The sequence below is a fragment of the Ammospiza caudacuta genome, chromosome 2, assembly GCF_027887145.1.
Source record: "Ammospiza caudacuta isolate bAmmCau1 chromosome 2, bAmmCau1.pri, whole genome shotgun sequence".
In the NCBI taxonomy this organism is placed as follows: domain Eukaryota; kingdom Metazoa; phylum Chordata; class Aves; order Passeriformes; family Passerellidae; genus Ammospiza; species Ammospiza caudacuta.
The window spans coordinates 16285864-16309312 of record NC_080594.1 but is presented as its reverse complement, the minus strand read 5'-3'; the positions used below and the strand labels follow the sequence as shown (position 1 = coordinate 16309312).

Genomic DNA, 23449 nt, shown 5'->3' with positions numbered 1-23449 from the left:
CCAGGATCCCCCCGGGTCCTCGACTCCCGCGATCGCCCCTCACGGTGGCCGCCCCCGGATCTCTCCCGTGGGCCCCCGGGTGCCTCATCGGTGCCCCCCTGGGGCCCGCGGCGCCCGAAGCCCCCGCCTGTCCCGGGATGTCCCTGTCCCCCACCTTTCCCCGCCCCGCTGCCCGCCCCTCGGCTCCCCCTCCCCCTCAGAGCGCGGCCCCGCGGCGCGGCCCCGGCGGCGGAGCATGGCGGGCGCGGGGGGCGCGGGGTGCGCGGGAGGAGCGGCCCCGGTGCCGGTGCCCCCCTGGTACCACCGGGACCTGAGCCGGGCGGCGGCCGAGGAGCAGCTGGCGCGGGCCGGGCGGGACGGCAGCTTCCTGGTGCGGGACAGCGAAAGCGTGGCGGGGGCCTACGCGCTCTGCCTGCTGTGAGTGGGGTACAGGCGGGGGGCTGCTGGGGGGACACCCCCGCGGTGCCGGTGGGGCGTGGGGGGACACCCGGGAGCGGCCATCGGGGGTGCCTGGAGGGGATGCACCGGGAGGGGATCGGCGCGGGGCCGGGGGAGCTCCGGAGGCACGGGCAGGGAGTCGGGGGGAGGACGGGGGGCGACCGTGGCAGAGCTGCAGGGGGCAGCTTGAGGGGGCACCGGCGAGAGCTTTGGGGGGATCCCGGGAGAAACGGGGTGGGGGTACCGGGGAGAGTCGGGCGTAGGAGTGGAAGTGTTCAGGGCGGCACCAGAGGGGCCTCAGGGATGGTCCGGGGAGAGCAGGGGGTTGGGAGGGCAGCCAGGGGTGGCTCTTGGGCCAGCAGAGGGGAGGATCTGGGGGAGCGCCAGAGGTATCGGGGAGAGCACTGAGGCGTCACGGTGGGGTCACTGCAGGGATCCGGGGGAGCACTGTGCTACGCAGGGCGGGTGTCCAAGGAAGCACTGGCACAGCACCGGGAAGAACAGTGGGAGAGGCACCGGCAGGGGGAGGGGGCGCCAAGGAAGAACAGGCAGGGGGATCACTGGAAGGGATCCAGGGGAGCACGCAGGGAGCGTTGGTGGGGATGGGGGAGCACTAAGAGGGCAACAGACAGAGAGGGATACAGTGAACACGGGGGTCACCGGTACTGTGCGGGTTACTCGGAATTTGGGCACGGGGAGGCTGGGACAGCTCTGTCAGTGGTTGGTGGGGGGCACGGACACGGGGGGACCTGGGGTTTTGGATGGACTGCCACTTCTGGGACGCAGCACCAGGGCAATGGCACCTGCTGTGGCCTGGGTGTCCCAGGAGACCTGGGAATCTCTAGGCAGTGGGGGGATATTGGCCTGGCTCCAGGGGGGCTGTGTCACCCACCCCTGTTACCATGGGGGTCTATGAGGTGGGGGCCTAGCACCTGCCGCACACTCTTGGGGTCCCTGAACCTACCCATGGCACTGGAAGTCCCCCAGCTCCTGCCCTCATGTCTGGGGGTCCCCAGCCTGGGAAGGGGGGACAGCTTGAATAGTGCCATGGAACTCCATGGCTCCCAGCTTGTGCCAGGTCACAGGTGAGGGCTGACAGCCCTGGGGGTCCCGAAGTGCCTTTGCCCAGTGGTGCACCCCAGCACCCCACCATACCTGGGGCCTCTGGCACCTCATTGTGCTGAAACTCCTGGGACATGCCACTGGCTCTGCTCAAGGCTGGCTGCCTGTGCCAGCACCTGGACCTTGATGTGGTTGTGAGGTGGTGGTGAGGGCACTTGAACTCAAAGCTTTTCTGTGCCCTGAGAGCCTGTGGGAGAGTTGGGAGTGCTCTGTGAGCTGGCCTGCCCTGGCCTGGGGTTGCTGTGTGCTGGTGCCATGTGCATTGCCAGGCATGCAGCCTCCATGGTGGTGTGGTTGTCCTGCCCCGTGGACAGTGGCAAATGCAGTTTTCCAGGCATGTGGGGTAACAGTGTGGCTCTGGGCACTGGCTCCCCACCACAGAGCTGGGGTGGCAGGCAGCACTGGGCACAGCATGGGGAGAGCCTGCAATTCCAGCATCTAATGGTGCCGTGTGGCTGGAGGAAGGGCATTGTGTGGTGTGGGTGACAGGGGGCTGCAGACAGCATTGTGGCACGGGTGCCTGGGTAAGGTGTGTCTGTCATTGATGTCTCTCACTGCTTGGTGAGGGGGCCATGGGTGCCACGTGGCTGGCCTGTGGTGCTGGCACCACACACCGTGGCAAAGCCCATCATGGGGATGCCAGGCCGGGAGGCTGCACTCCAACAAGGGATACTGGGAGTCCCTGGTGCTGTGATCTCACCAGGCACCCCCACTGCCTGTGAGTGGGTGGACAGGGCTGTGGAGCCATTGGCCTAAAAATAGCTGCAGAATCAGGAGGAGGAAAGGGAACTGCAGCGGGATCCCGGCAGCATCGGCTTCCTTTAACCCTCCCACTGGTATGCCATGGACTCACCGGGCTGGATGTGGCACACCAGGACATCTCACTGTGCCCTCGCCATGGCACACTGGGGTGTCCCACCGTGGCACACCAGGGTGTCACACTTGTGGCCTTGCTGTTTCATATTGGGAAGTGGTAGCATACAGCAGTGGCACCCCAGGGTGTGCTGACGTCACTGGTTGGTGAGCAGTGCTAGTGGGGACAGTCCTGGTGTGGTGTCCCACAGGAGCGTGGGGGCTTGGAGCTTCCATCCTGGCTCACTGCCAGTTCATGGGGGACACCAGTGCCAGGGTGGTGCCAGTGGGCACACGGTATTCCCCTTGCCAGGGTGCCCACACCCTGCTCTTGGTGAAGCAGGGTGGTAGGTGCCCCTCTGTGTGCCACAGAGCAGCGGGGATGTGGGGTGCCCGCTGTGCTGGCAGGGTGCTGTGCGTCAGAGCGACAGGGGAGTCCCGCAGCTCCCGCATAAAGGCTCTTTGTAGCCAGCCCGGTGCTCTCTGGCCCCCCCTCCCCGTCGCTGCTCACCAAAATAGCAGCGACAGACAGACAGCGGTGCGGGGCTGGGCAGCCAGGGGGCCCTGCAGGCCCTCACCACAGAACCACCCCCTGTGCCGGGTGTCCCTCCAGCCCCTGCCAGTTATCCACAGAGAACCCCTTGGTGTCCCCCACAGCTGAGGTTCCTCCTGAGGGTCCTGCTCCTTGCCCCTCCAATCCGGAATTCCACATACTGGTGCTGTGCTGGGGCTCCTCTTGCACTCACATCACACCTCCAGTGGTGTTCCTGCTGTGGAGACCCCAATTGTGTGTTAGGACTTCCCACAGAGACCCCTTATGCTGCCCTCGTTTGGGGGTGTCTCTTTGTGCTCCCCATCCTACCAGCTGGGATTCTCCCACAGACTCCTTTGAGTCTGGGAGCCCCTGATCCCTTCCCCCACCCTAGCAGGGTTTTCCATACAGCCCCCCCATTGTGGATTCCCATTCACCCCCCCTACCATTTGGAGAGTTTTCCATGGCCCCACCCTCACAATGACCCTGACTGGGCACTGGGACACCTGGCAGGACCCCAGCGATGCTGGGGCAGGTCGTACCTCCAGAGGAGGCAGGAGAAATGGGGTACCTGGCACTGCAGGGGACATGGTGGCACCGGGGGATCTGGTGCTGTGGGGTGCTGGCAGGGTAACCAGAACTGTAGGGTGACACCAGGGGACCTGACAGAGGGGGATAGGATGTGTGAGCACGGCACCCTGTCCAGGGACACAGCACAGCATAGGGGGATGGATGCTGCCTTGTCCCAGTCCTCCAGCCCTGCACTGAGCTGCCACTGGGGCAGGGGACACAGCAGCTGAGTGGCCCCGGTGTGGTGACAGCAGCCTCAATGCTTACGGTGACCTCTGTGGCCAGAGGCCAGCCAGGAGTCCCAGTCCCTGCGGACAGCCCTGGAGTGGGGACGTCTGGCAGTGCTGAGGCTCCCTGTCTCCTGGAGTCCCTGAAATGGGGAGGGCTTCCAATCCTGCTCCTTGCACTCACTGATGTTTTCACCCCATCTCTTAGCACTGCCCATCACCCCCTGCCCCGGGATCGTGTCCTTGGTTCCTGTCAGCTTCCACAGGAAAATAAATTGTTTCCTGGTGTCCTGGCTGCCAGCTCCTGCCTGCTCCTGCCAGCTCCTGCCTGTGCCGTGGGCTGGGGACAGTGCCTCTGGCACAGACAGGCAGTGCAGCAGGGCAGCAGCACTGCCAAGGACATAGTGCTGTCAATTGTGGGGTCGGAGCACGCAGGGGAGTCACTCTCGGGCTCCCAGCACCCACCCTGCAGGCATTTTCCCGTGGCTTTTCCATGGGTTCCCTGTCAGTTCACTGCATTCCATGGGGAATGGTGGTATTGGAGCTCCTCACTGTCGCTGCTGGTGAAGCAGGGGTCTGACTAGATGAGTACTGGGCATCCTTTTGGGGCTGGCAGGGGCCGTGCAGGCAGGTGGGGGGACACCAGCCACCCCCAGCACCCCCTGATGCCCTCCCTGCTGCCACAGGTTCCAGAAACACGTGCACACCTACCGCATCCTGCCGGACGAGGAGGATTTCCTGGCCGTGCAGGTGGGCAGCGCGGGCATGGGACACCCCTGGCTCGTGGGCACTGGGGTTCTCTGGCTCAGCAGTGCTCAGTGCTGGCCTCGTGCTGTGGCTTTACCTGTCCCTGTGGCTGTGCTGGGCTCAGCCCTGGCACTGTGCCACGCGCCTGCCCGGCTGTGCCGGATGGCTTGACTGTGCCTGTCTTGGCCGGCTGTGGCACTGGGTATTTTTAGAGCAACAGAACCCTCTTTGTGCTGGCCAGGCTGGCAGGAAAAGCTGCCTCTGGGAAGGAGGAGGCTGAGGGATGGCTGCTGCCTGCACCCTGTGTGCCCAGCTACCAACCCTACAGGCCTCATTGCAACGGGCTCTGGTCCCCACCGTGGGGCTGTGGGGTCAGCCCCCCATCCTGCATGGGGGTCCCTGCATGGAGGGGTTCCTGCATAGTGACATCTCTGCATGGGAGGATCCCTTCATGGGGGTCCCTGCATGGAGGTTCCTGCATGGGGGTCCCTTCATGGGAACATCCCTGTGTGGTGGCACCTCCACAGGAGGGGATCATTGCATGGTGGTATCCCTGCCTGGGGTCCCTGCACGGTGGTATCCCTGCCTGGGGGTCCCTGCATGGTGTTGTCTCCGCCTGGGGGGTGTGCAGTGATGATGGCTGCAGGTGCTGATGGTGCCGGTGTCCCGATGTCCCCACAGACGTCACAGGGCGTGCAGGTGCGGCGCTTCAAGACGCTCAGCGAGCTGATTGCCCTGTACCTGCAGCCCAACCAGGGGCTGGTCTGCACCCTGCTCTTCCCTGTCGAGAGGGAGAAGGAGAAGGAGACCGTGGAGGACAGGGACTACTCGGGTATGGCAGGGTGACATGGGTGTGTGAATGGGGTCCTGAGACCCCTGGGGTGGGGGTAACTGGCCCCCTCATGCCCCGCTGCAGATGGAGAGGATGAGAAGCCGCCATTGCCACCACGCTCCGGCTCCACCAGTTTCTCTGGCACCTCAGCGGGGCTCAGCCCCACTGGCCTGGGACCATCTGTGCCAGAGAGGCCAGTGGAGAGGTGAGGGTCTGCTTGTCCCCCTGTCTGTCCCCTGTCTGTCCCCTGCTCCTCCCTGCTGGCTCTCATCCCCAGGTGCTCTCTCTGTAGCACCAATGGGCTCAGCAGCATCTCTCACGAGTACCTGAAGGGCAGCTACAGCCTGGATCTGGAGGCAGTGAAGGGAGGGGCCAACAGCCTCCCCCACCTCAACAAGACTCTCGTCACCTCCTGCAAACGGCTGCACAGGTGAGTGCCAGGCACTGGGACAGACAAACAGACGGAAGGACGTATGTGCCACCCGGTGAGCCAGCTCCTCTTGCCTCTCCAGTGAAGTGGACAAGGTGCTGGCAGGGCTGGAGATCCTCTCCAAGGTGTTTGACCAGCAGAGCTCCCCCATGGTCTCCAAGATCTTGCAACAGGTAAAGGGAATATGGGGACACAGCAGTGGCAGCCCCCCACCATGAACTGCACCCACAGACCCAACCATCCATAGGTGGTGGGAAAAACTGTGGAGAAACACCTAACCATCCTACCCCATCCCAGACTGCCAGTGGGCGCTGCCACTTGGGGTGGGGGGAGGCTCTGGGCTGGGTCTGGGGTTCACATCCCAGTGCTGGGGTGTCTTGCTGGGGGTTCCAGACAGCAGGGCAGAGTGGAGAGCAGGAGCTGGAGAACCTGGTGCTGAAACTCTCTGTGCTGAAAGATTTCCTGTCGTCCATCGAGAAGAAGGTAAGGCTGGAGATGCAGGGCTGGATGGCCTGATGGGGGTGCTCTGAAGGGTCTGGGTGAACCAGAGAGAATGTGGGGCTGAGGGCACTGGTGGAACTGGGGCAACTGGCAGAGCTTGCTGAGTTGGTGGAGCTGGGGGACTGGGAATGGGCTTGTGGGATTGAGGCACCAGTGGGACTGGGGAGGGCCAATGGAGCTGGCACTGGTAGGGCTGAGGGGGCTGGTGGGGCCTTGTGGACTTTGACGGCTGGTGGGGCTTGGAAGATTGGTGGGACTGGATGGGTTGTTGGTGCTGGGGGACTGGTGGGCTCTCAGCTGACCCTGCTGGGGCTCTGGCAGGCACTGAAGGCCCTGCAGGAGATGAGCTCAGCCACCCCAGCCACCCCTCCTCAACCCCTCTCCCGCAAGGCCAAGAGCATCCCTGTGCAGACCTTCGAGGTGAGCCCGACCCTACCCCCTGCCCTGCTCCCTTTTGGAGTTTTGGGGGGATTTCAGCATCAGCTAAGTACCTCCAGTGTGACACTGAGGGCACAGACCCCTAGGTGTCTCTGGGGGAGGCCAGATGCCAGACGGGGTGCTGGGGTGTCCCCTGTGTCCTCCCTCATCCCAGTGTCCCCTGGCAGGTGAAGCTGGATATCACCCTGGGGGACCTGACCAAGATTGGGAAGTCACAGAAATACACGCTGAGCGTGGATGTGGAGGGGGGTAAACTAGTGGTGCTGAAGAAGCAGAAGGACTCCCAGGAGGACTGGAACACCTTCACCCATGACAAGAGTGAGTGGGGAGGTGTCTGGGAGGGCCCCAGCACCCTTTGTGCTGGGCAGCATCCCTGTGAGGCTCAGTGGTGAGCTGGAAGCTGGGAGATTCCTCATGCTGGGGGTGTTCCCATCTTGGGGGGTCCCCCAAAGCATGCACTGGGGGGGGTTCCAGCACTCAGCTAGCAGCCAGCACCCTCTCAGCTCTTTCCTCTCCTCCTCAGTTCGGCAGCTGATTAAGTCACAGCGGGTGCAGAACAAGCTGGGCATCGTTTTTGAGAAGGAAAAGGATAAAACGCAACGGAAAGACTTTATTTTTGTCAGTGCTCGGGTGGGTAACGCTCAGCTGGAGGCGGGTAGGGGACAAGGGGTCCCTTGTAGGGACGGGATGGGACAGGTTGTAACCCCTGGGCCCTGGTAGGGCTCAGGGACAAGCGCTGGGTACTGGTGCCTGATGGCTGGGTGATGTCCCTGGGGTGATCCCCATGCCCAGAAGGTGCCAGCTTTGGCTGAGCCAAAGCAGGGGGGTGGGAGAGGGTTGTAGGGAGTCCCTCTACCCCCACTCACTGCCCCCTTCTGCAGAAACGTGAGGCCTTCTGTCAGCTTCTGCAGCTGATGAAGAACAAGCATTCTCACCAGGACGAGCCTGACATGATCTCTGTCTTCATTGGCACCTGGAACATGGGTGAGCAAGGTTGGGGCAGCCCTTGGTGGGGTGTCAGGGCCTTGGGGTCCCCCCCTAACTGTGCTGTCCCCCTGCAGGCAGCGTTCCCCCCCCCAAGAACATCACTTCATGGATCACCTCCAAGGGGTTGGGCAAGACCCTGGACGAGGTGACGATGGCCATACCGCACGACATCTACGTCTTTGGCACCCAGGAGAATTCCCTGGGAGACAAGGAGTGGGTGGACTTCCTGCGCTCCGTCCTCAAGGACTTCACCGAGGTTGAGTACCGCCCGGTAAGCACCAGGGGACCCTGGGGGCTCTGGGGTGCAGGCACTGGTGGGTGGTGGAGGTGTGTGATGCTCAGTGTCCCGGGGGTGGCTGTGCTCTGGCTCTGTGACACCGGCTGTTCTGAGGTGCTCTCGTGGTGCTGGGTGGCTGTGGGTGCTCCAGGTCTGGTGACATAAGGTATTTTGGGGTGGTCTCCTGGTGCTGGGTAGCTGGTGGATGCTGATTGATGGTGGTGGGATTCCATGGGCAACAGCCCTTGGTGAAGCAGTAATGAGCATTCCCTGTGGACACACCAGAGGGGCCCCCGTGGCCCCAGGGGGCCCCAGGGCATGCTGGCAGGGGGCTGAGGGTGCTGGCACCCACAGGTGGCCATGCAGTCCCTGTGGAACATCAAGGTGGTGGTGCTGGTGAAGCCAGAGCACGAGAACCGCATCAGCCACGTCAGCACCTCCAGCGTCAAGACAGGGATCGCCAACACCCTGGGTAGGGCCACAGCAGGGCACAGAGGGACACGGGCTGTGCACTGCACTGGGGGGGCTCCTGGGCTGTCTGCACTGGGGGGGTCCTGTTGTTGCATGTGTGGCATGAGGAGGAGTCTCAGCATGTGTACCTTGCATGATGAGGAGCCCTGGTGTGTGGGCATTGCATGGGGAGGGGTCCCAAGGTTGCACAAGGAGGGGTCCTGGCGTGTGTTGCACGTGGAGGGGTCCTGTTGGTGCACAGGGAGGGGTCCCAGAGCACGGGTGTTTCACGAGGAGGGCTCTGTGTGCAGTGCACGGGGAAGGTTCTGGGAGTGTTTGTGTTGCATGTGGAGGCCCTGGATAGGTGTGCTTTGCATGAGAGGGACTCTGGGGGGCGTTTCATGAGGAGGCCTCTCAGCATGGGCACTCAGCATGTGCCAGGTGGGGACTGTGCCCCATCAACGTGACCTGGGGCCGGCTGAGTGTCCGTCTCTGAGGCAGAATCAGGGGTTACCTGATCACATCCCATGTCCCCAATTCCTCACAGGGAACAAGGGCGCTGTGGGTGTCTCCTTCATGTTCAATGGCACCTCCTTTGGCTTTGTCAACTGCCACCTCACCTCTGGCAATGAGAAGACTGCACGGTGAGCACCCCCACCCTGGGCTGGGCTGGGACAGGCCCTGTCCTCATGTCTGTGACACTCTGTCCCTGTGTCCCCTGCTTCAGGAGGAACCAGAACTACCTGGACATCCTGCGCCTGCTCTCACTGGGGGATAAGCAGCTGAGCTCCTTTGACATTTCTCTTCGCTTCACCCACCTCTTCTGGTTTGGGGACCTCAATTACCGCCTAGACATGGACATCCAGGTCAGGGGAAGGGGTGGCTGGGGGTGGCAAGGCAGCTGGGAGTGTCAGGGTTCCCCTCCCAGCCCAGTGCCAACACCTTGGTCCCCACAGGAGATCCTCAACTACATCAGCCGCAAGGAGCTGGAGCCACTGCTGAAGGTCGATCAGCTCAATCTGGAGAAGGAGAAGCACAAGGTGTTCCTGCGCTTTGGTGAGAACTGGGGATGCTCCAGGAGGGTCTGGTGCTGCAGGCCCTGCTGTGGGGACTGTCCTGACCCACTGCTGTCCCTGCAGGTGAGGAGGAGATCACCTTCCCCCCAACCTACCGCTACGAGCGGGGCTCCCGGGACACCTATGTCTGGCACAAGCAGAAGCCCACAGGGGTAGGTGCTGGGTAGGGGGAGTTGGGGGAGTGGAGGACACCCCAATCTGAACCCCCATCCACTCCCCACCCCTGCCAGGTGCGTACCAACGTGCCGTCCTGGTGTGACCGCATCCTCTGGAAGTCCTACCCCGAGACTCATGTCAACTGCAACGCTTATGGTGAGCACTATAACCACCCCCAGCACTCTGTTCTGGGGACAGTCCTCCCCTCTCCATCCTAACTTCTTCCCCATTCCCTCTGGCTGCAGGGTGCACAGATGACATTGTCACCAGTGACCACTCACCTGTCTTCGGCTCCTTTGAAGTGGGAGTGACATCCCAGTTCGTTTCCAAAAAAGGTGCCTATGCCCTAGGGGATCCCTTGCTGGCCCCTGCCCCTCCATGGTCAAACCTCTCCCTCTAAATGGAGAGGCCCCAGGGAGATTCCAATGCCTTGCCTCTCCATGGAGGGCTCTCCAAGTCCTCAGAGCAGGCATACATTGAGTTTGAGAGCATAGAAGCCATCGTGAAGACCTCCAGTCGCACCAAGTTTTTCATCGAGTTCTATTCTACCTGCCTGGAAGGTGAGGACTGGAATGGCAGTGGGGGGTCCCAGAGGGCTTGAGAGGGGTCTCAGGAAGCTCATGGCATCCTGGAAGGCTAAAGGATTGATGCCATGTCCTGCTACCATCACAGAGTTCAAGAAGAGCTTCGAGAACGACAGCCAGAGCAGTGACAACATCAACTTCCTCAAGGTGCAGTGGTCATCCCGGCAGCTGCCCACGGTGAGAAGGGGCTGGGGGCTGGCAGGGTGGGTCCTGTGGGAAGCTGCAGACAGGGAGACCCGTGCTCAGTGCCAGCACCCCCTTCCCTCTGCCACAGCTGAAGCCCATCCTCTCTGAGATTGAGTACCTGCAGGACCAGCACCTCTTGCTCACTGTCAAGTCCCTTGATGGCTACGAGTCCTATGGTGAGTGTCCACTCCAGCACCACACCAGCACCGGATGTCTGTGGGGTGTAGACCCCCAACCTCTCCCACTGTAACCCCCAGGGGAGTGTGTCATTGCCCTGAAGTCCATGATTGGCAGCACAGCCCAGCAGTTCCTCACCTACCTGTCCCACCGCGGTGAGGAGACCGGCAATATCCGTGGCTCCATGAAGGTCTGGGTGCCCACGGAGCGCCTGGGCACCCGCGAGAGGCTCTATGGTGAGCACCCCTCACCCAGGGGGGCACCCTGGGGAGAGGACTCCACCACTGAGCCCCTGTTCCCTGGCAGAGTGGATCAGCATCGATAAGGATGAGACGACAGCCAGCAAAGGGAAGGTGCTGCTAGGTGCCAGGGCCACCCAGGACAATGCCAAGTATGGGGGACAGGGATTGGCAGGGTGGGGGGCACCTGGGGGTCGGGAGGTCTGAGGGGTTCACCTGAGCACAGCTATTGCTTTGAGTATCCCTCTAGGCTGGTGTGTGGGATGTGGCTGGGGACAGTCCTGATGCCAGTTTTGTGCCACTCAGGGCAGGGATGGGGCTCTGAGCCTCCAAATGTGGCTCTGGCTGTGTTTTGGTGGCTGAACCTCATCCTAGAGGGCAAAGCCCCATGCTGGGGATCTGAGCCCTGATCTAGGCTGCTGAGACCCATCCCATGGGGTCTGAACGTCTCCTGGGGGTCTGAACCCCGATGGGGACGTTCAAGCCCCATGGGCCACCCAACCCCTCCTGTTGCCAGGTCTGTGGGGCGGAAGCCCACGGGTGCTGAGCCCCCGACCACCCTCCTGGCGAAGCTGCCGGAGGAGCCCGACAAGAGCAGCACCACAGCAGCGCCGCGTCCCCCCGCCCCGCACCGCAGCGCCCCCAGGGACGAGGCCACCCCGAGCCGGTGAGGGAGCGTGGGCAGGGCTAGGGAGGGGGTTCCTGTGGAGGTGCCACGCTCAACTCTGTCCCCACAGGTCCAAGGTGGAGGCAGTGCCAGATGTCTCAGGGGGTCCCCTGAAGAACAGCTTCAACAACCCAGCGTACTACGTGCTGGAGGGGGTCCCCCACCAGCTGCTGGTGCCAGGGGACCCTGGCAAGCCCCCCAAGGCCAAGGTGCAGGTGGCAGTGCCGGAGCGCTGCCAGTGCCCCTCGGCATGCTGTGGTGGCGAGAGCGATGAGGAGGAGGAGCTGGGCACCCTGAACCTGCCCCCGCCAGATTTCCCCCCGCCGCCGCTGCCGCGGGAGCTGGAGCTCCCCCAAAACACCTTCTTGGGCACCCCCAAGGAGCTGCTGGCATCCAGTGGGTGTGAGGACCCCAAATCCCACCCTGCTGCCTTCGGAGAGGCTCCCCTGCCCAAGCTGCACCCCCGGCCACCCCCAGCCGCCAGGGCTGGATTTGGGATGGAGGGGGCTGGCGGGATGCCCGTTCCCGGGGCACTGCCTGCTCCCGGGGCACTGCCCGCTCCTGGGGGCCTGCCGGGAGGGCTGCTGGATGACCGCTCCTGCTCGGTGCTGCAGATGGCCAAGACACTGAGTGAGGTGGACTACGGGGGTGGGAAGGGGAGGGTGGTCCCTCCACCACCGCTGCTGGCCAAGGGGGCCTTGCCTCCCCGCTGCCTGCACCCTGACTATGGCCGCCCCCTTGCCTTCCCTCCCCACTCCATCCAGGAGAGCATCCAGGAGGACCTGGCTGAGGAGGTGGGTGATGCAGGGTGGGTGGGGGTCCTCGGCACCTCGGCTGGGCCTCCCTTTGGGGTGCCCAATGGTGCTGAGGCTGTCGGGGCGCAGGCGCTGGGCCGCGGCGTGGGCACCGTGCCCGGCGTGGGCGAGTGGCTGCGGGCGCTGGGGCTGGAGCGGTACGAGGAGGGGCTGGTGCGCAACGGCTGGGACGACCTGGAGTTCCTCAGGTGAGCAGCCCCCCAGGATGGTGGGCAGGGACCCCCACCCACTCCCACCCCCAGCCTGGCCAGCCCCAGTGAGTGCATGACTTCCCCAGGGGGTCACAGTGCTGCCTGGGTTCTGGGGAGGTCTCTTGAGGTGCTGCCCTTGATGGTCCCCACTATCCCTGGGGTTCCCCACTGCCTTCTGCAGGTCTCCACTTCCCCTGGGAGTCCCCACTGCCCCTGGAGGGCCCCCAAAGGTTCTGTGCTGCCCTTGGCAGTCCCTGCTGCTCCTGGATGTCCCCATTGCTCCCCTGTGCCCTTTGCCTCTCGGGATCCCCAGTGCCCCTGAGGGTCACAAAACCCCACGGCAGGGACAGGATGGAGCCCGGTGTGCGCCCAGCAGCCTGAGTGGGGGCTCTCGCACCCCCATGTGGGGTGGGGTGCCCCTCAGGGTCAGAGAGCCCCATCTTTGTGCTTCATTCCCAGTGACATCACAGAGGAGGACCTGGAGGAGGCTGGAGTGCTGGAGCCCGGCCACAAGCGCGTCCTTCTGGAGAGCCTCCAGCTCCGCAAGTAGCTGCCACCACACATCCAGCATCCCGTGCTTCCCGTGGCCCAGCATCCCAGACCCTGCAGCCCTGCATCTCACACCTTGCAGTAGTGTGTCCTGTGGCCCAGCATCCTGCATCCCACAGATGGACATCCTGGACCCCACGGCTGTGCATTCTGTATCCTGCTGCCACGTGTCCTGGAGCCTGTGGCCCTGCATCCTGCAGCTGAGCATCCCAGATCCTGCGGCCACGCATCCCAGATCCCTCAGATCCTGCGGCCGTGTGTCTGCAGCCCGGCATCCTGTGACCCCATATCCTGGGTCCCATGGATGTGCATCCCAGATCCTGCAGCTGTGCATCCTGCAGCTGAGGATCCTTCATCCCACAGCCCCACACCCTGCATCCCACCATCACCAGCAGCAAGTGGGAACCCCATGACCTCCACAGCCCACCCCACCCTGGGTGCAGGGTAGTGGGGCAGGAAGGGGGAGTGAGGGACAGGGGGGTGGTGGGTCCTGGTCAGATAATTTCACATGAGGATTCCCATGGGGTGTCCTCACATTTAAGTTATTTTTTTATTTATTGGGAGAAGGGATGGGGGAAGAGGTGTTTGGGGGTAGCCTGGCTCCCTAATTGGGACCCTGGCTCCCCCCATGAGCCCTCACAGTTAGGAGGAGGCTCTGAGCAAAGTCATGTCTCAACCCAAGTGCCTTCATGATGCCTGGGATGGGATGGGATGGGATGGGATGGGATGGGATGGGATGGGATGGGATGGGATGGGATGGGATAGCTCAGCCAGCCCCCATAGACAACACTAGGCCCAGCTCAGGGTCCCTATCCCCAATTCTAAGGATTCTGTCCCCACCCTGAAAGTCCCATCCCCACTGTGAAGGTTCCTGTCTCCACCCTGGGCATCCCTGTCCCCACTCCAGGGCACCTGTCCCCCTCAGGGTCCTTGTTCCCAACATGATGTCCCATTCCCACCCTGGAAGATCCCCATTCCCACCCAGGAGGTGCCTGTCACCATCCTTGGGTGCCCCCTCCCCTTGCTGTAGACCCCTCTCCCAGCTCCAGAGCATCCTGTCCCCACCCTGGACCTCATATCTGCACACCAGGGGTTCTACCCCCACTCTGATCCCTATCCCTGCTCTGGATATGCTGTCCCCACCCCTGGGGGTCCCTGTCCCCATCTCCGGGGGTTCCGTCTCCAACCCAGGTGTCCCTGTTACCATTCCTGGGGGTCCCATCCCCACTATGGTGGTCCCTGGGGGTTCTGTCCTCATTCCCAGGTGCCCCACCCCACCCTGAGGGTCCATCCCACCCAGAGGTTCCATTCCCAGGGGTTCTACTGTCCCCATTGTGGGGATTCCGTCCCTGTCCCTGGAGTCCCTGTCCCCACCATGGGGTCCCTGTCCCCTCTCTGGGAGTGCCTGTCCCCATGCTGGGAGTCCATCCCCAGCCTGGGAATCCTGTCAGAGCAGAGCCAGCTCAGTGCCTTCCCCCAGAGCCCATCCCACACCAGCAGTGCCTGCGGGGCAGATCCCCCATCCCAGCCCATTTGCCCATTGGCACTGGCTGGGTCTGTCCCCACGGGGGTCTGTGTCACCCTTGGGGACAGCAGGGCTGGCAGCCGGCTCTCCTAGTGGGTGCTCAGCCCCAGCCTTGCCAAGTGTCCTTCCAGGAGGGTCCCCAGGGCAGGGCTGCTCCCACTGTGCTTTCCCCTCTGGGATGCTCCCTCCAGGCTCTCCCTGTCCTCGGGGGGATGGGGGTGATGCTACCCCAGACCCCCCACCCCTCACTCCGGCTGAGATGAAGGATGGGCCAGGTGCCCCTGGCATACCCCAACCTCCCCCCTCTGTTACTGGGGGGGTGAACTCCCCCCACTAAACCCCAGCTCCTGTGTTTGGAGGTGTTTGTAAACCTGGAGTGGTTTTTATCATGTTCATGCAATCGGTGTGCTGGAGCTCTCGGCGTGGGGAGGGGGGCAAGGTGGGAACCAAGGGGGAAGAGCTGGGTCCCAGCATAATCTGTGACCCCTCCAAGCTGGCTGTACTGGCCCCAGCAAGGTGGGGACCAGGTCCCTTGTCCCCTTCTTGCCCATTTGGGTACCTCAGACCACTCCCCCAACAGCCTGGCATGCTCCTTGTCACCATCCCAATGCCCCCAAGAGCTTCTTCATCATCACCCCCCAAAGGGCCCCTAGAGGCCAGGGGGGCTGGGTGGGGCATCCCTCTCCTCACCCCACTTGAGGGGGCTTCCCATGGGGTGCCCCTTCAGCGTCCTACAGCTGCTTGGGGTCTTGGAGAGGGGGCACCCAAAATAATCCCTGAGGTACTGGGGGTCCGTGGCATCACCTGGGGGGTTCTGGTGGGTTTCAGAGGGTCCAGGGGTGGGGACTGTGCAGCCCCCCCACCCCTGCAACCCCTGGTGGGGTCGGTGTGCAACAGGGGCTGAGGGCCAGCAGCACTGTCAATAAATTAAGTTTAATTTGGATTAGTGGCATTTGCAAACATGGGTAATAAATTACAGAATGGTTTAAAAAAAAAAAAACAAAAAAACAAACCAAGAAATGAAAGAAAAGTGGGGAACCCACCTCGGGGGAGCTGGGAGGGATACAGGGGGGACAGGGATCCATGGATGGGCTGCCAGCATCCTCACCGTGCCTTGAAACCCACCAGCACAGCAGCAGGGTGTCGTGGGTGGCTGGGCACCACCAGCACCACCCCTGCTTCGGGAAACTTTGGGGGATGTGCGGGGGGTGCCAGCTTCAGTGGGAGCACCCACCCTGCTGCTGCCCCAGGGGTCCTGGCTGCTCCCAGACATCCCACTGGCTGTGCCAGGGCTCCATCCCACAGCCAGGGATCCATCCCACAGCCAGGGCTCCATCCCACATCACCCTCCCGAGGGGGGCACCTCACCCCGGCAGTTCTGGCTCCCTGTCCCCCCTGGCAGCGCCTGCAGCGATGCAGCGAGCGCTGAACCTCCCAGCCCCGCATTTACTGCCCACAGCCTTCGGGGCTGGGGTGGGTGACCGCTTCCCTGCCGGAGTTATCCATGCCAGCAGGCGGGATCTGGGTGGGATCAGCTCCTCCCCGCACCAAGGGCCGTCTCCCTAGCGGAGTGCCCGGCGCTGCCCCCCCGCGGTGAGCCCAGAGCCCCCCATAAAGTGCATCCTGCCCCCAGCCCGGCGGCACCGACCATCCAGGGGGCTCTGCTGGAGCACCGGCAGCGCTGTGGGAGCCCCACATCTGCCCCCACCCGCAGGCTCTGCCAGGGCCGCGCTGGCTGAGCACGGGGCTGGTGTCCCCGCCCGGCGCCCCCGCGGTCCCGCAGCACCCACGGGTGTCGCCGGGAGCTGCCCCCACTCACGCAGGGTCCGGGAGGGGCAGGGCCGGTCCCGCTCCCTGTCCCCGCTCGCTGGAGCGGCGCGGTGGCTCCGTGCTGGGGGCGGTGGGTGCAGGGGGCAGGGCGGGGGCCGAGGGGGTTCGGGGGGCGGCCGGATCCGGCGGCTCGGCGATCAGAAGAGGTTTGTCTTGATGCCGTTCGGTTTCCGATGGAAGGAGGAGAGGACGCCGGAGAAGGGTCCCGGCACAGCCTCGGTGGGCTGCCAGGCCTTCAGCAGCTCGGCCGTGTTGGGGGCTCCGCTGCCGCCCCCCACCCCCGCCCAGAGCGGCGCCTTGAGGGGCTGGGGGGCATGGCCGGGTCCCAGGGGCGCCCCCGCGCCGGGGCTGGGGCTCAGGCTGCCGCCGGGGCTGCCCAGCGCGGCGGCGGGCAGCGAGGCCGTGCTGTCGGGGGTCGGGCTGCAGTTGGACTCCTTGGATTCGTCGTCTTCTGAGGAGGAGCGTGGCTCCGACTTCTTCCCGCTGCTGCCGGTGCCGCTGGCACCCTTGGCGTTGGCGGCGCGCTCCTGCTTGCGGAATTTGGCTCGACGGTTCTGGAACCACACCTGGAGGGGGATGGAGGGGGTGGGAGCACCCCTTGCCATAGTCCCTGGGACTCCGGGGAGCCTGTGGGTGCAGGCAGCCCTCCCATGCTCGGGGATGGGGTTCACAACCCTGCATTCCCTCGGGGAAAATTTCTTCCACATCTCCAGAGGGATCCATATATCCACAATAATGTAGATTTGTGAGGCTGGCGCCAGGCGCTGCTGGCGTGCGCTCCGGTGTTGCAGGGGAGGGAAATGGGGAGGGGACATCACCACACTGCCCCCACACCTGCTCCTGGTGCGGCCAGAGCCCACAGCCCACAGCCCCGGCTCCCCTGGTGCCAACAGGGGGTCCACACTCCCCACATCCCCCTGGAGGGAGAGGCCAGGACCCCCACTCCTATGGGTCCTACATTTCTATGGGGACAGATGTTCTCAAAAAGGGGGGGTCTGCGCTCCCCGAGGGGGTCTGAAGCCACACAGTGGGGCATTCACTGACACGGGGGGGATCCCACACAGAAGGACCCCACAAAGATGGGTCTGCATTGGCACATGTGTGAGCAGAGTGTGTCTGCACTCACACGGGAGGATTTGCACCTATAGGGGGGCTCTGTGTCTGTCCCGACTCAGCCAGGAGAAATCTGCACTGACACAGGGGACACTGCACCCACAAAGGGCCACCCTCTGTCCTTACGGGACTGTCACCAACCCCAAGGTGTTTGGGACAGCCCTAAATCATTGATGGCAGTGACGGTGCTGTGGCACCAATGCCCACACTCTGCTGGGGGTCAGGCTGTGCTCCCGAGCTCCCAGCAGAGCCAGGTGACAGCAGCGCGTCCAGCAGTGTGTCCCCCGACTGCGGCAGGGCCGAGGCCGAGTCCCTGCCTGCCGCCCTGCCAATGCAGGGAGCAGAGCAGCACCATCCCACGGTCGGGGTCCCTGCTCCAGTGGGATTCGAGCCTCCCACGGCCATCCCCAGCCCCAGCCCCCTCCCCTCCCCGGGGCTGACCTGCACCCGCGCCTCGGTGAGGTCGATCTTGAGCGCCAGCTCCTCGCGGGTGTAGATGTCGGGGTAGTGAGTCTCGGCAAAGACCCGCTCCAGCTCCTTCAGCTGCGAGCTGGTGAACGTCGTGCGGATCCGCCGCTGCTTCCGCTTCTCGTTGATCCCCGACGGGTCCGAGAAGAATTTGTAGGGAACTGGGGAAGAAATGGGGAGTCAATAGAGCCGGGAGGGCTGTGGTCGGCACTGGGGGGACACCTGGGCAGGGGGAATCAGGCAGGGATGGAGCGAGAAGGGATGGAGCGAGAAGGGATGGAGCGAGAAAGGATGCACCAGGCGGGAGGCACTGGGCAGGGATGGATGGGGCAGGGATGGATCAGATAGGGATGAACCGGGCAAGGATGAACCGGGAAGGAATGGACGGGAAGGAATGGACTGGGCAGGGGACACTGGCCGGGGATAAATGAGCCGGGAAGGATGAGCTGGGTAGGGATGAATCGGGAAGGGAAAGAAAGGGCAGAGAAGGATTGGGCAAGGATCGCATAGGAAGAAATAGACGGGGAATACATAAACGGGCTGGGGGATGCACTGGGCAGGGGAATCGGCAAAGGATGAACCAGGAAGGACAAACTGGGCTGCGGTGAACCGAGAAGGGGCAGACCGGGCAGGATGACTCAGGGCATGGACCGGGCATGGTGAACCGGGCACGATGAGCCGGGCACGACGAACCGGGCACGACGAACCGGGCAGGGCGGGAAGGGCGAGGGCAGGGCTGAATTGCTGCTCCCCGCTGCAGCCCCGGCCCCGTTCGTTCGTTCGTTCGTTCGGGGGACGCGGGGCCCCGGGGCGGGAGCAGGGCTGGCGGGGCAGTGCGGGGCCGGTGCCAGCCGGCAGCTCCTTCGTTATCGGCGGAACCACACTCAGCGCCTCCGCGGTGCAACGAATGCGGGGCGGGGAGGGGGTTTGCAGAGGCGAGGACGTTCCCCAGCCCCGCTCTGGGGCCGCCACAGCCCCGGGGACCCCCGGGGATCCGCGGCCCTGCTTGGGAAGGCTCATCCCCAGCGGCGGAGGCGAGCGGGGAGAGCCGGGACGGGCGGCGGGAGGGACCGAGCCGGGCAGGGCCAGCCCGGGCTTCGAGCACCGGCAGCGCCGGGAACCGGTGGGACCGAGCACCAACAGTGCCGGGAATCCACAGCACCGGGAATCGATGTCATGGGGAGCTGACGGCACCGAGGACCGACAGCAGCCGCTACCGACGGCACCGAGCATGAAATGCCGGGCACCAGCGGCAGCGTGCACTGGCGGTACCGAGAACCGACAGCACCGGGAACTCGCAGGAACGGGCACCGGCGGCACCGGGAACAGACAGCTCCCGGGACCGGCGGCATCGGGCACTAACGGTGTTGGGCACTGGGGTCGCCGGGAACCGATGATATCGGTCGCCAGCAGTGCCGGGTACCGATGGTTAGGAATCCTGACAGTACCGGGCACCAGCGGCACCGGGAACGGGCACTGCTGGCACCGGGAACCGATGGTATCGGCGCCGACAGCACCGAGCGCTGCCCGTACTGGGCAACAACGGGAGCGGGAATCGGTGGGATCGGGCACGGGCGCTACCGGGAACCGACAGTAACGGGCACCGTCGGCATCGAGTTCTGACAGCACAGGGCAGCGGCGGCTCCGGGAGCCCCCAGCACCGGCACCGACGGCATCGAACACGGACGGTACGGGAGACCGACGGCTCCGGCAAGCGATGGCACCGAGCCCCGACATCCCCGGCAGCCGCCGGCCCGAGCCCCGGTGGCCCCGGTGACCCCGCCAGGTCCGATCCCGGCCAGCCCCGACGGCGCGGCCGCTCCCTGACGCCCGTCCCGGGGCTGCCCGCGGTGGCTCCCGGCGGGTCCCTGTCCCTTACCTGCCGAGTAGGGCGAGGGCTGGTGGTCGCGGAGGGCGCCCAGGGCGCAGCTGGCGGAGGCGAGGGGGGCGCAGGCGGGCGCAGGCCCGAAGCCCCCCCGCATGGGGCTGTACTGGAAGGAGCCCGCCTGGCTGCAGGGGCTGAACTCGTAGCTCGCCTCCATGGCGGCCACGCAGGACTCGTAGGAGTTGAGGTAGGAGTAGTCCATGGCGAGCCCGGTGCGGCCCCGGCTGCCGCCCGCCCGTCCCCGCCGCCTCCTGCCCGCCGGGCCCCCGCCCGCCCCCGCCACCGCCGCCGCCCCGGCCCGTTAATATACCGGCGGGGGGAGCGCGGACAAAGGCTGCGCTCGCCGGGGGCTTTTGCATGACAATATCTCCCGGGGACGGCGGGAGCGGGCGGAGCCGACACCCCCCTCCCCTCAGCCCCCCGCCCCCCTTAACCCTTCGTGGGCGCAGCACCCCCCGCCTCGGAGCGGCTCCGGCGGCCGCTGCTGGGGCTGGGGGCGGGCGGGGGCACAGCGGCCCCTGGGCACCCCCGGAGCAGCGCTCGGCGGGCCTGCCCTGGGACCGGCGCTTGGACCTTCCCCCCGTGTCCCATCCTTCTGTGTCATCCCTGTCCCCAGCGCCATCGCCATCCCATCCCATCCCATCCCATCCCATCCCATCCCATCCCATCCCATCCCGGTCCTTGGTCGTGTCCCTGTGCCCATCCCTATCCCATCCTCTGTGCGTCTCCAAACTGATCCCCATCTCCCTCCTTGTCGCCATGCCATGCCATGCCATGCCATGCCATGCCATGCCATGCTATGCCATGCCATGCCATGCCATGCCATGCCATGCCATGCCATGCCATGCCTCTGGTGCTGAGCATCCCAGGGGCAGGGGGGCAAACAACGGCACCACGCCCTGTCCCCGGGTGCCCTCCGCCGTCCCTGGGTGCAGGGGGAGCCGGCGGCTTTGGAGGGGTCCTCAGCCCCACCCCTCTCTCCTCGGGGGCTCTGGCCTTTGCAATCCCCCTCCCCAGTTTTCAGCCGGATGAATTTCAAAGCCCCCCATCCCCCCGGCCCCCTGCCGGGACCGAGGCAAAGGCTCTCGCCCCTTTCAGCGGCACCGGAGGGGCGTGTGGGGAGGGGGGATGCGGGAGGATTTGGCGGGATTTGGGACATTTTCAAGACAAACACTTTCACTAAAGAAGATTTAAAAGTCTAATTGTGCCCAATGAAGGGCTTTGGGTCCCCCAGGGGAGCGGGGGGGGTGGGGGAAGAACGGACTTTGGCCGGGTCCTGTGGGATCGCTCCGAATCTGTCCTGCCCCATGTCCTGCCCTGTATCCAGCCCCGCATCCTGTCCCACCTTCTCCCCGATATTCTTGTCCTAATTCGTGTCCTTCCCCGTTTCCTGCCGTGTATCCCGCCCTGTCTCTTGCCCTGTGTTTTGCTCCATATCCGATCTTGTGTCCCGCCCCACGTTTTGCCCCATCTCCCCCTCTGTCTCCTGGCCCGTGCCCTGCCCCATGCCCGTCCTGCGCTCTGCCCCCATCTCAGGCCACAAAGGGTCCCGCTCCCTGCTGGATTCCGTTCCCCGGGAACAGCCCCGCTTCCCCCGCGGTCCATCTCGGTCTCCGCTCCCCCGGCCGAGCCCCCGGCCCCGGTGGGTGCCGGCGGGGCCCCCCCGCGCCCTGCCCAGCTGCGCGGCCGGAGCGGGCAGCTTGCTAAACAAGTTAATTCGATCAGGGCGTGGGGCTGGCGCGGAGCGAGGCCCCACTGTCGGGCTGCTGGAGCTGTGAAAAGTTAATTCAATTACGTTTTCCCTCTAAACTAATTAGGCAGCAATCTGCCACGCAAGGAGCTGCTGGTGCTACCCAGAGACGGGCAGAGCCGGGAGGGCGAGGAGGAGGAGGAGGGAGATGTAGGGGGAGAGCAGAGGCGGTGGAACATGGAGGGGATGGGGCACAGCCGGGGGTAGAGCCCGCGGCTCCCGTGGGATGGGGGTGATCCCTGCGGGCTGTGGGGGACGCAGGGACACGGGTGCTGGCAGTGGCCCCGGTGCTGCCCAGTGCGGGTGGGTAAAGGCTGGCGCCCGAAGGGGCAGCACTGGCAGCGGGGAGGGCCGAGCACAGTGGTGGGGATGGGGACAGGGACCCCCATCCCTCCATCCCAAGTGTGCTGGGACCTGCTTGGAGACATGTCCGTGTGCCTGGTGGGTTGGGGTCCCTCCAGAGCTGGTCAGGGGGGCTGATGGGACCCTCTCTAATGGGATCCTTTATGATAGAACGGCTCCAAAGGGACTGTCCTGAAGGGACTCCTGTCTGATGGGGGACTCCTTCCAAGGGGACCCCTCTGATGGGTGGACCCCCTTCAATGGATCCTGTGCCAATGGGACCCTCTCTAAAAGCGACCCCCCTACAAGATCCCCTCTGGTCACACCCCAAACTCCCCCAGCTCTAGCCCCAGCTCGGTTGGGATGACAGCACCCACCTCATCATTGCCACCCACACTCTCCAGCCTTCATCGCCCCATGGAGTGCCCCAGATGATGTGTTGGGAGGTCCTGGTGGCTCCCTCAGCCCCACAGCTGCCCCCAGCGGTGCTGGAGGCCTCTGCCCACTGCCACTCTGTTCTGGGGACAAAGCTGGGGTGCTCCAGGGTGTCCTGAGCCCCCACCCTGTGCCCTGCCTGGATTGGGTGCCAGCATGAGGTTCAGATGTGGGGAACTGAATGGGTCTGGCACAGCCAAAGAGGATTCTTCTCCCAGATCCCGTGCTCCCAGGCACTCTCCCTGGCAGTGGAAGCCCATTTACTGTATTGGCACCAAGGAAACCACCTCAAGGGTTGTGAGGGCCCATGTAGCTCCTTCCTGTGGGGCTATGATCCATGGGGCTGGCATGGCTTGGCATGGTGGAGGGTGGCACAGTGTGTACTGGGACAGCGTGGAATAGGGTGATGTGACTTGGCATGGCACAGTGTCACCTGGCACAGCATGACATGGCACAGTGTGACTGATGGCACAGCATGGTGTGAGAGGGTGTGACACAGTACAGCAGGGCAGGGCACATCTGAAGGCACAGCCAGAGAACAGCTGCGCCCAGAGGTGCCCACCCATGCACAGGTACATGTTACACCTTTGTGCTGCCATGCACACACATGCAGAGCTCACTGCACACCTGTGCGCACCTCTGGAACTGGATCTGACCTTAGGAGGCTCCAGCAGAGCCTGGTGACACTCCCAAACCCTCCAGGGATGGGATCCTGCTCCAGCCCCTGGCATTAAGCCAGGAAAAAAGCCACTGGGATAGGAAGGGGGCTCAAGGAATCCCCCACCAACCCTCCTTGTATCCCTGGAAGACAGGAACCAGCTCCAGAACCAAACCCCCCTGGGGACATCAGGGTAGGGGTAGCAGTGGGATGGGGATCCTATCTGCATCCCAAGGGACTAATGGCTTGGGGATCATTAGTCCTGGGAGGGTTCAATTTCCATATGTATTTCATGTTCTACACTTTGAAACCCTGTCTGGGGCGGCCCAGTAGTGACCATGTCCCCTGTTCCACCACGAGCAGCTCCCTGAAGGAGCCCCCATGGGACATGGGGACAACT

At 64.2% G+C, this 23449-nt stretch overlaps 2 protein-coding genes across 2 annotated transcripts; one reads left to right on the top strand and one right to left on the bottom strand.

Annotated features, from left to right (window-relative positions):
- Positions 1 to 235: 235 nt before the first annotated feature.
- INPPL1 (inositol polyphosphate phosphatase like 1) lies at positions 236 to 13476 on the top strand. Its single transcript, XM_058824820.1, has 28 exons — positions 236 to 417; positions 4428 to 4491; positions 5170 to 5320; positions 5405 to 5525; positions 5613 to 5750; positions 5833 to 5923; positions 6144 to 6233; positions 6573 to 6671; positions 6857 to 7007; positions 7213 to 7319; positions 7571 to 7673; positions 7751 to 7947; positions 8308 to 8425; positions 8951 to 9047; positions 9131 to 9269; positions 9360 to 9459; positions 9543 to 9631; positions 9710 to 9791; positions 9881 to 9970; positions 10082 to 10195; positions 10308 to 10396; positions 10494 to 10581; positions 10663 to 10818; positions 10889 to 10973; positions 11339 to 11488; positions 11559 to 12282; positions 12373 to 12491; positions 12954 to 13476. The coding sequence occupies exons 1-28, from the start codon at positions 236 to 238 to the stop codon at positions 13042 to 13044; spliced, it is 3825 nt and encodes a 1274-aa protein (XP_058680803.1). The 3' UTR covers positions 13045 to 13476.
- Positions 13477 to 16535: 3059 nt separating this feature from the next.
- On the bottom strand, positions 16536 to 20066 carry PHOX2A (paired like homeobox 2A). The gene is made up of 3 exons (XM_058800307.1): positions 19859 to 20066; positions 17953 to 18140; positions 16536 to 16964 (listed from the first exon to the last, which is right to left on the bottom strand). Exons 1-3 carry the CDS (start codon positions 20064 to 20066, stop codon positions 16536 to 16538), a joined length of 825 nt encoding a protein of 274 aa, XP_058656290.1.
- Positions 20067 to 23449: the final 3383 nt, after the last annotated feature.

What these genes read in the sequence shown, in the direction of transcription:
- INPPL1 (XM_058824820.1), top strand. Translation starts at nt 236, where the DNA reads ATGGCGGGCGCGGGGGGCGCGGGGTGCGCGGGAGGAGCGGCCCCGGTG. An exon ending in CATTGGCACCTGGAACATGG is followed by an intron (nt 7,674 to 7,750) that starts GTGAGCAAGGTT and finishes GTCCCCCTGCAG; the next exon opens with GCAGCGTTCCCCCCCCCAAG. An exon ending in GACGAGGCCACCCCGAGCCG is followed by an intron (nt 11,489 to 11,558) that starts GTGAGGGAGCGT and finishes CTGTCCCCACAG; the next exon opens with GTCCAAGGTGGAGGCAGTGC.
- PHOX2A (XM_058800307.1), bottom strand. Translation starts at nt 20,066, where the DNA reads ATGGACTACTCCTACCTCAACTCCTACGAGTCCTGCGTGGCCGCCATG. An exon ending in GCCCTCGCCCTACTCGGCAG is followed by an intron (nt 18,141 to 19,858) that starts GTAAGGGACAGG and finishes TTTCTTCCCCAG; the next exon opens with TTCCCTACAAATTCTTCTCG. An exon ending in TCACCGAGGCGCGGGTGCAG is followed by an intron (nt 16,965 to 17,952) that starts GTCAGCCCCGGG and finishes ATCCCCCTCCAG; the next exon opens with GTGTGGTTCCAGAACCGTCG.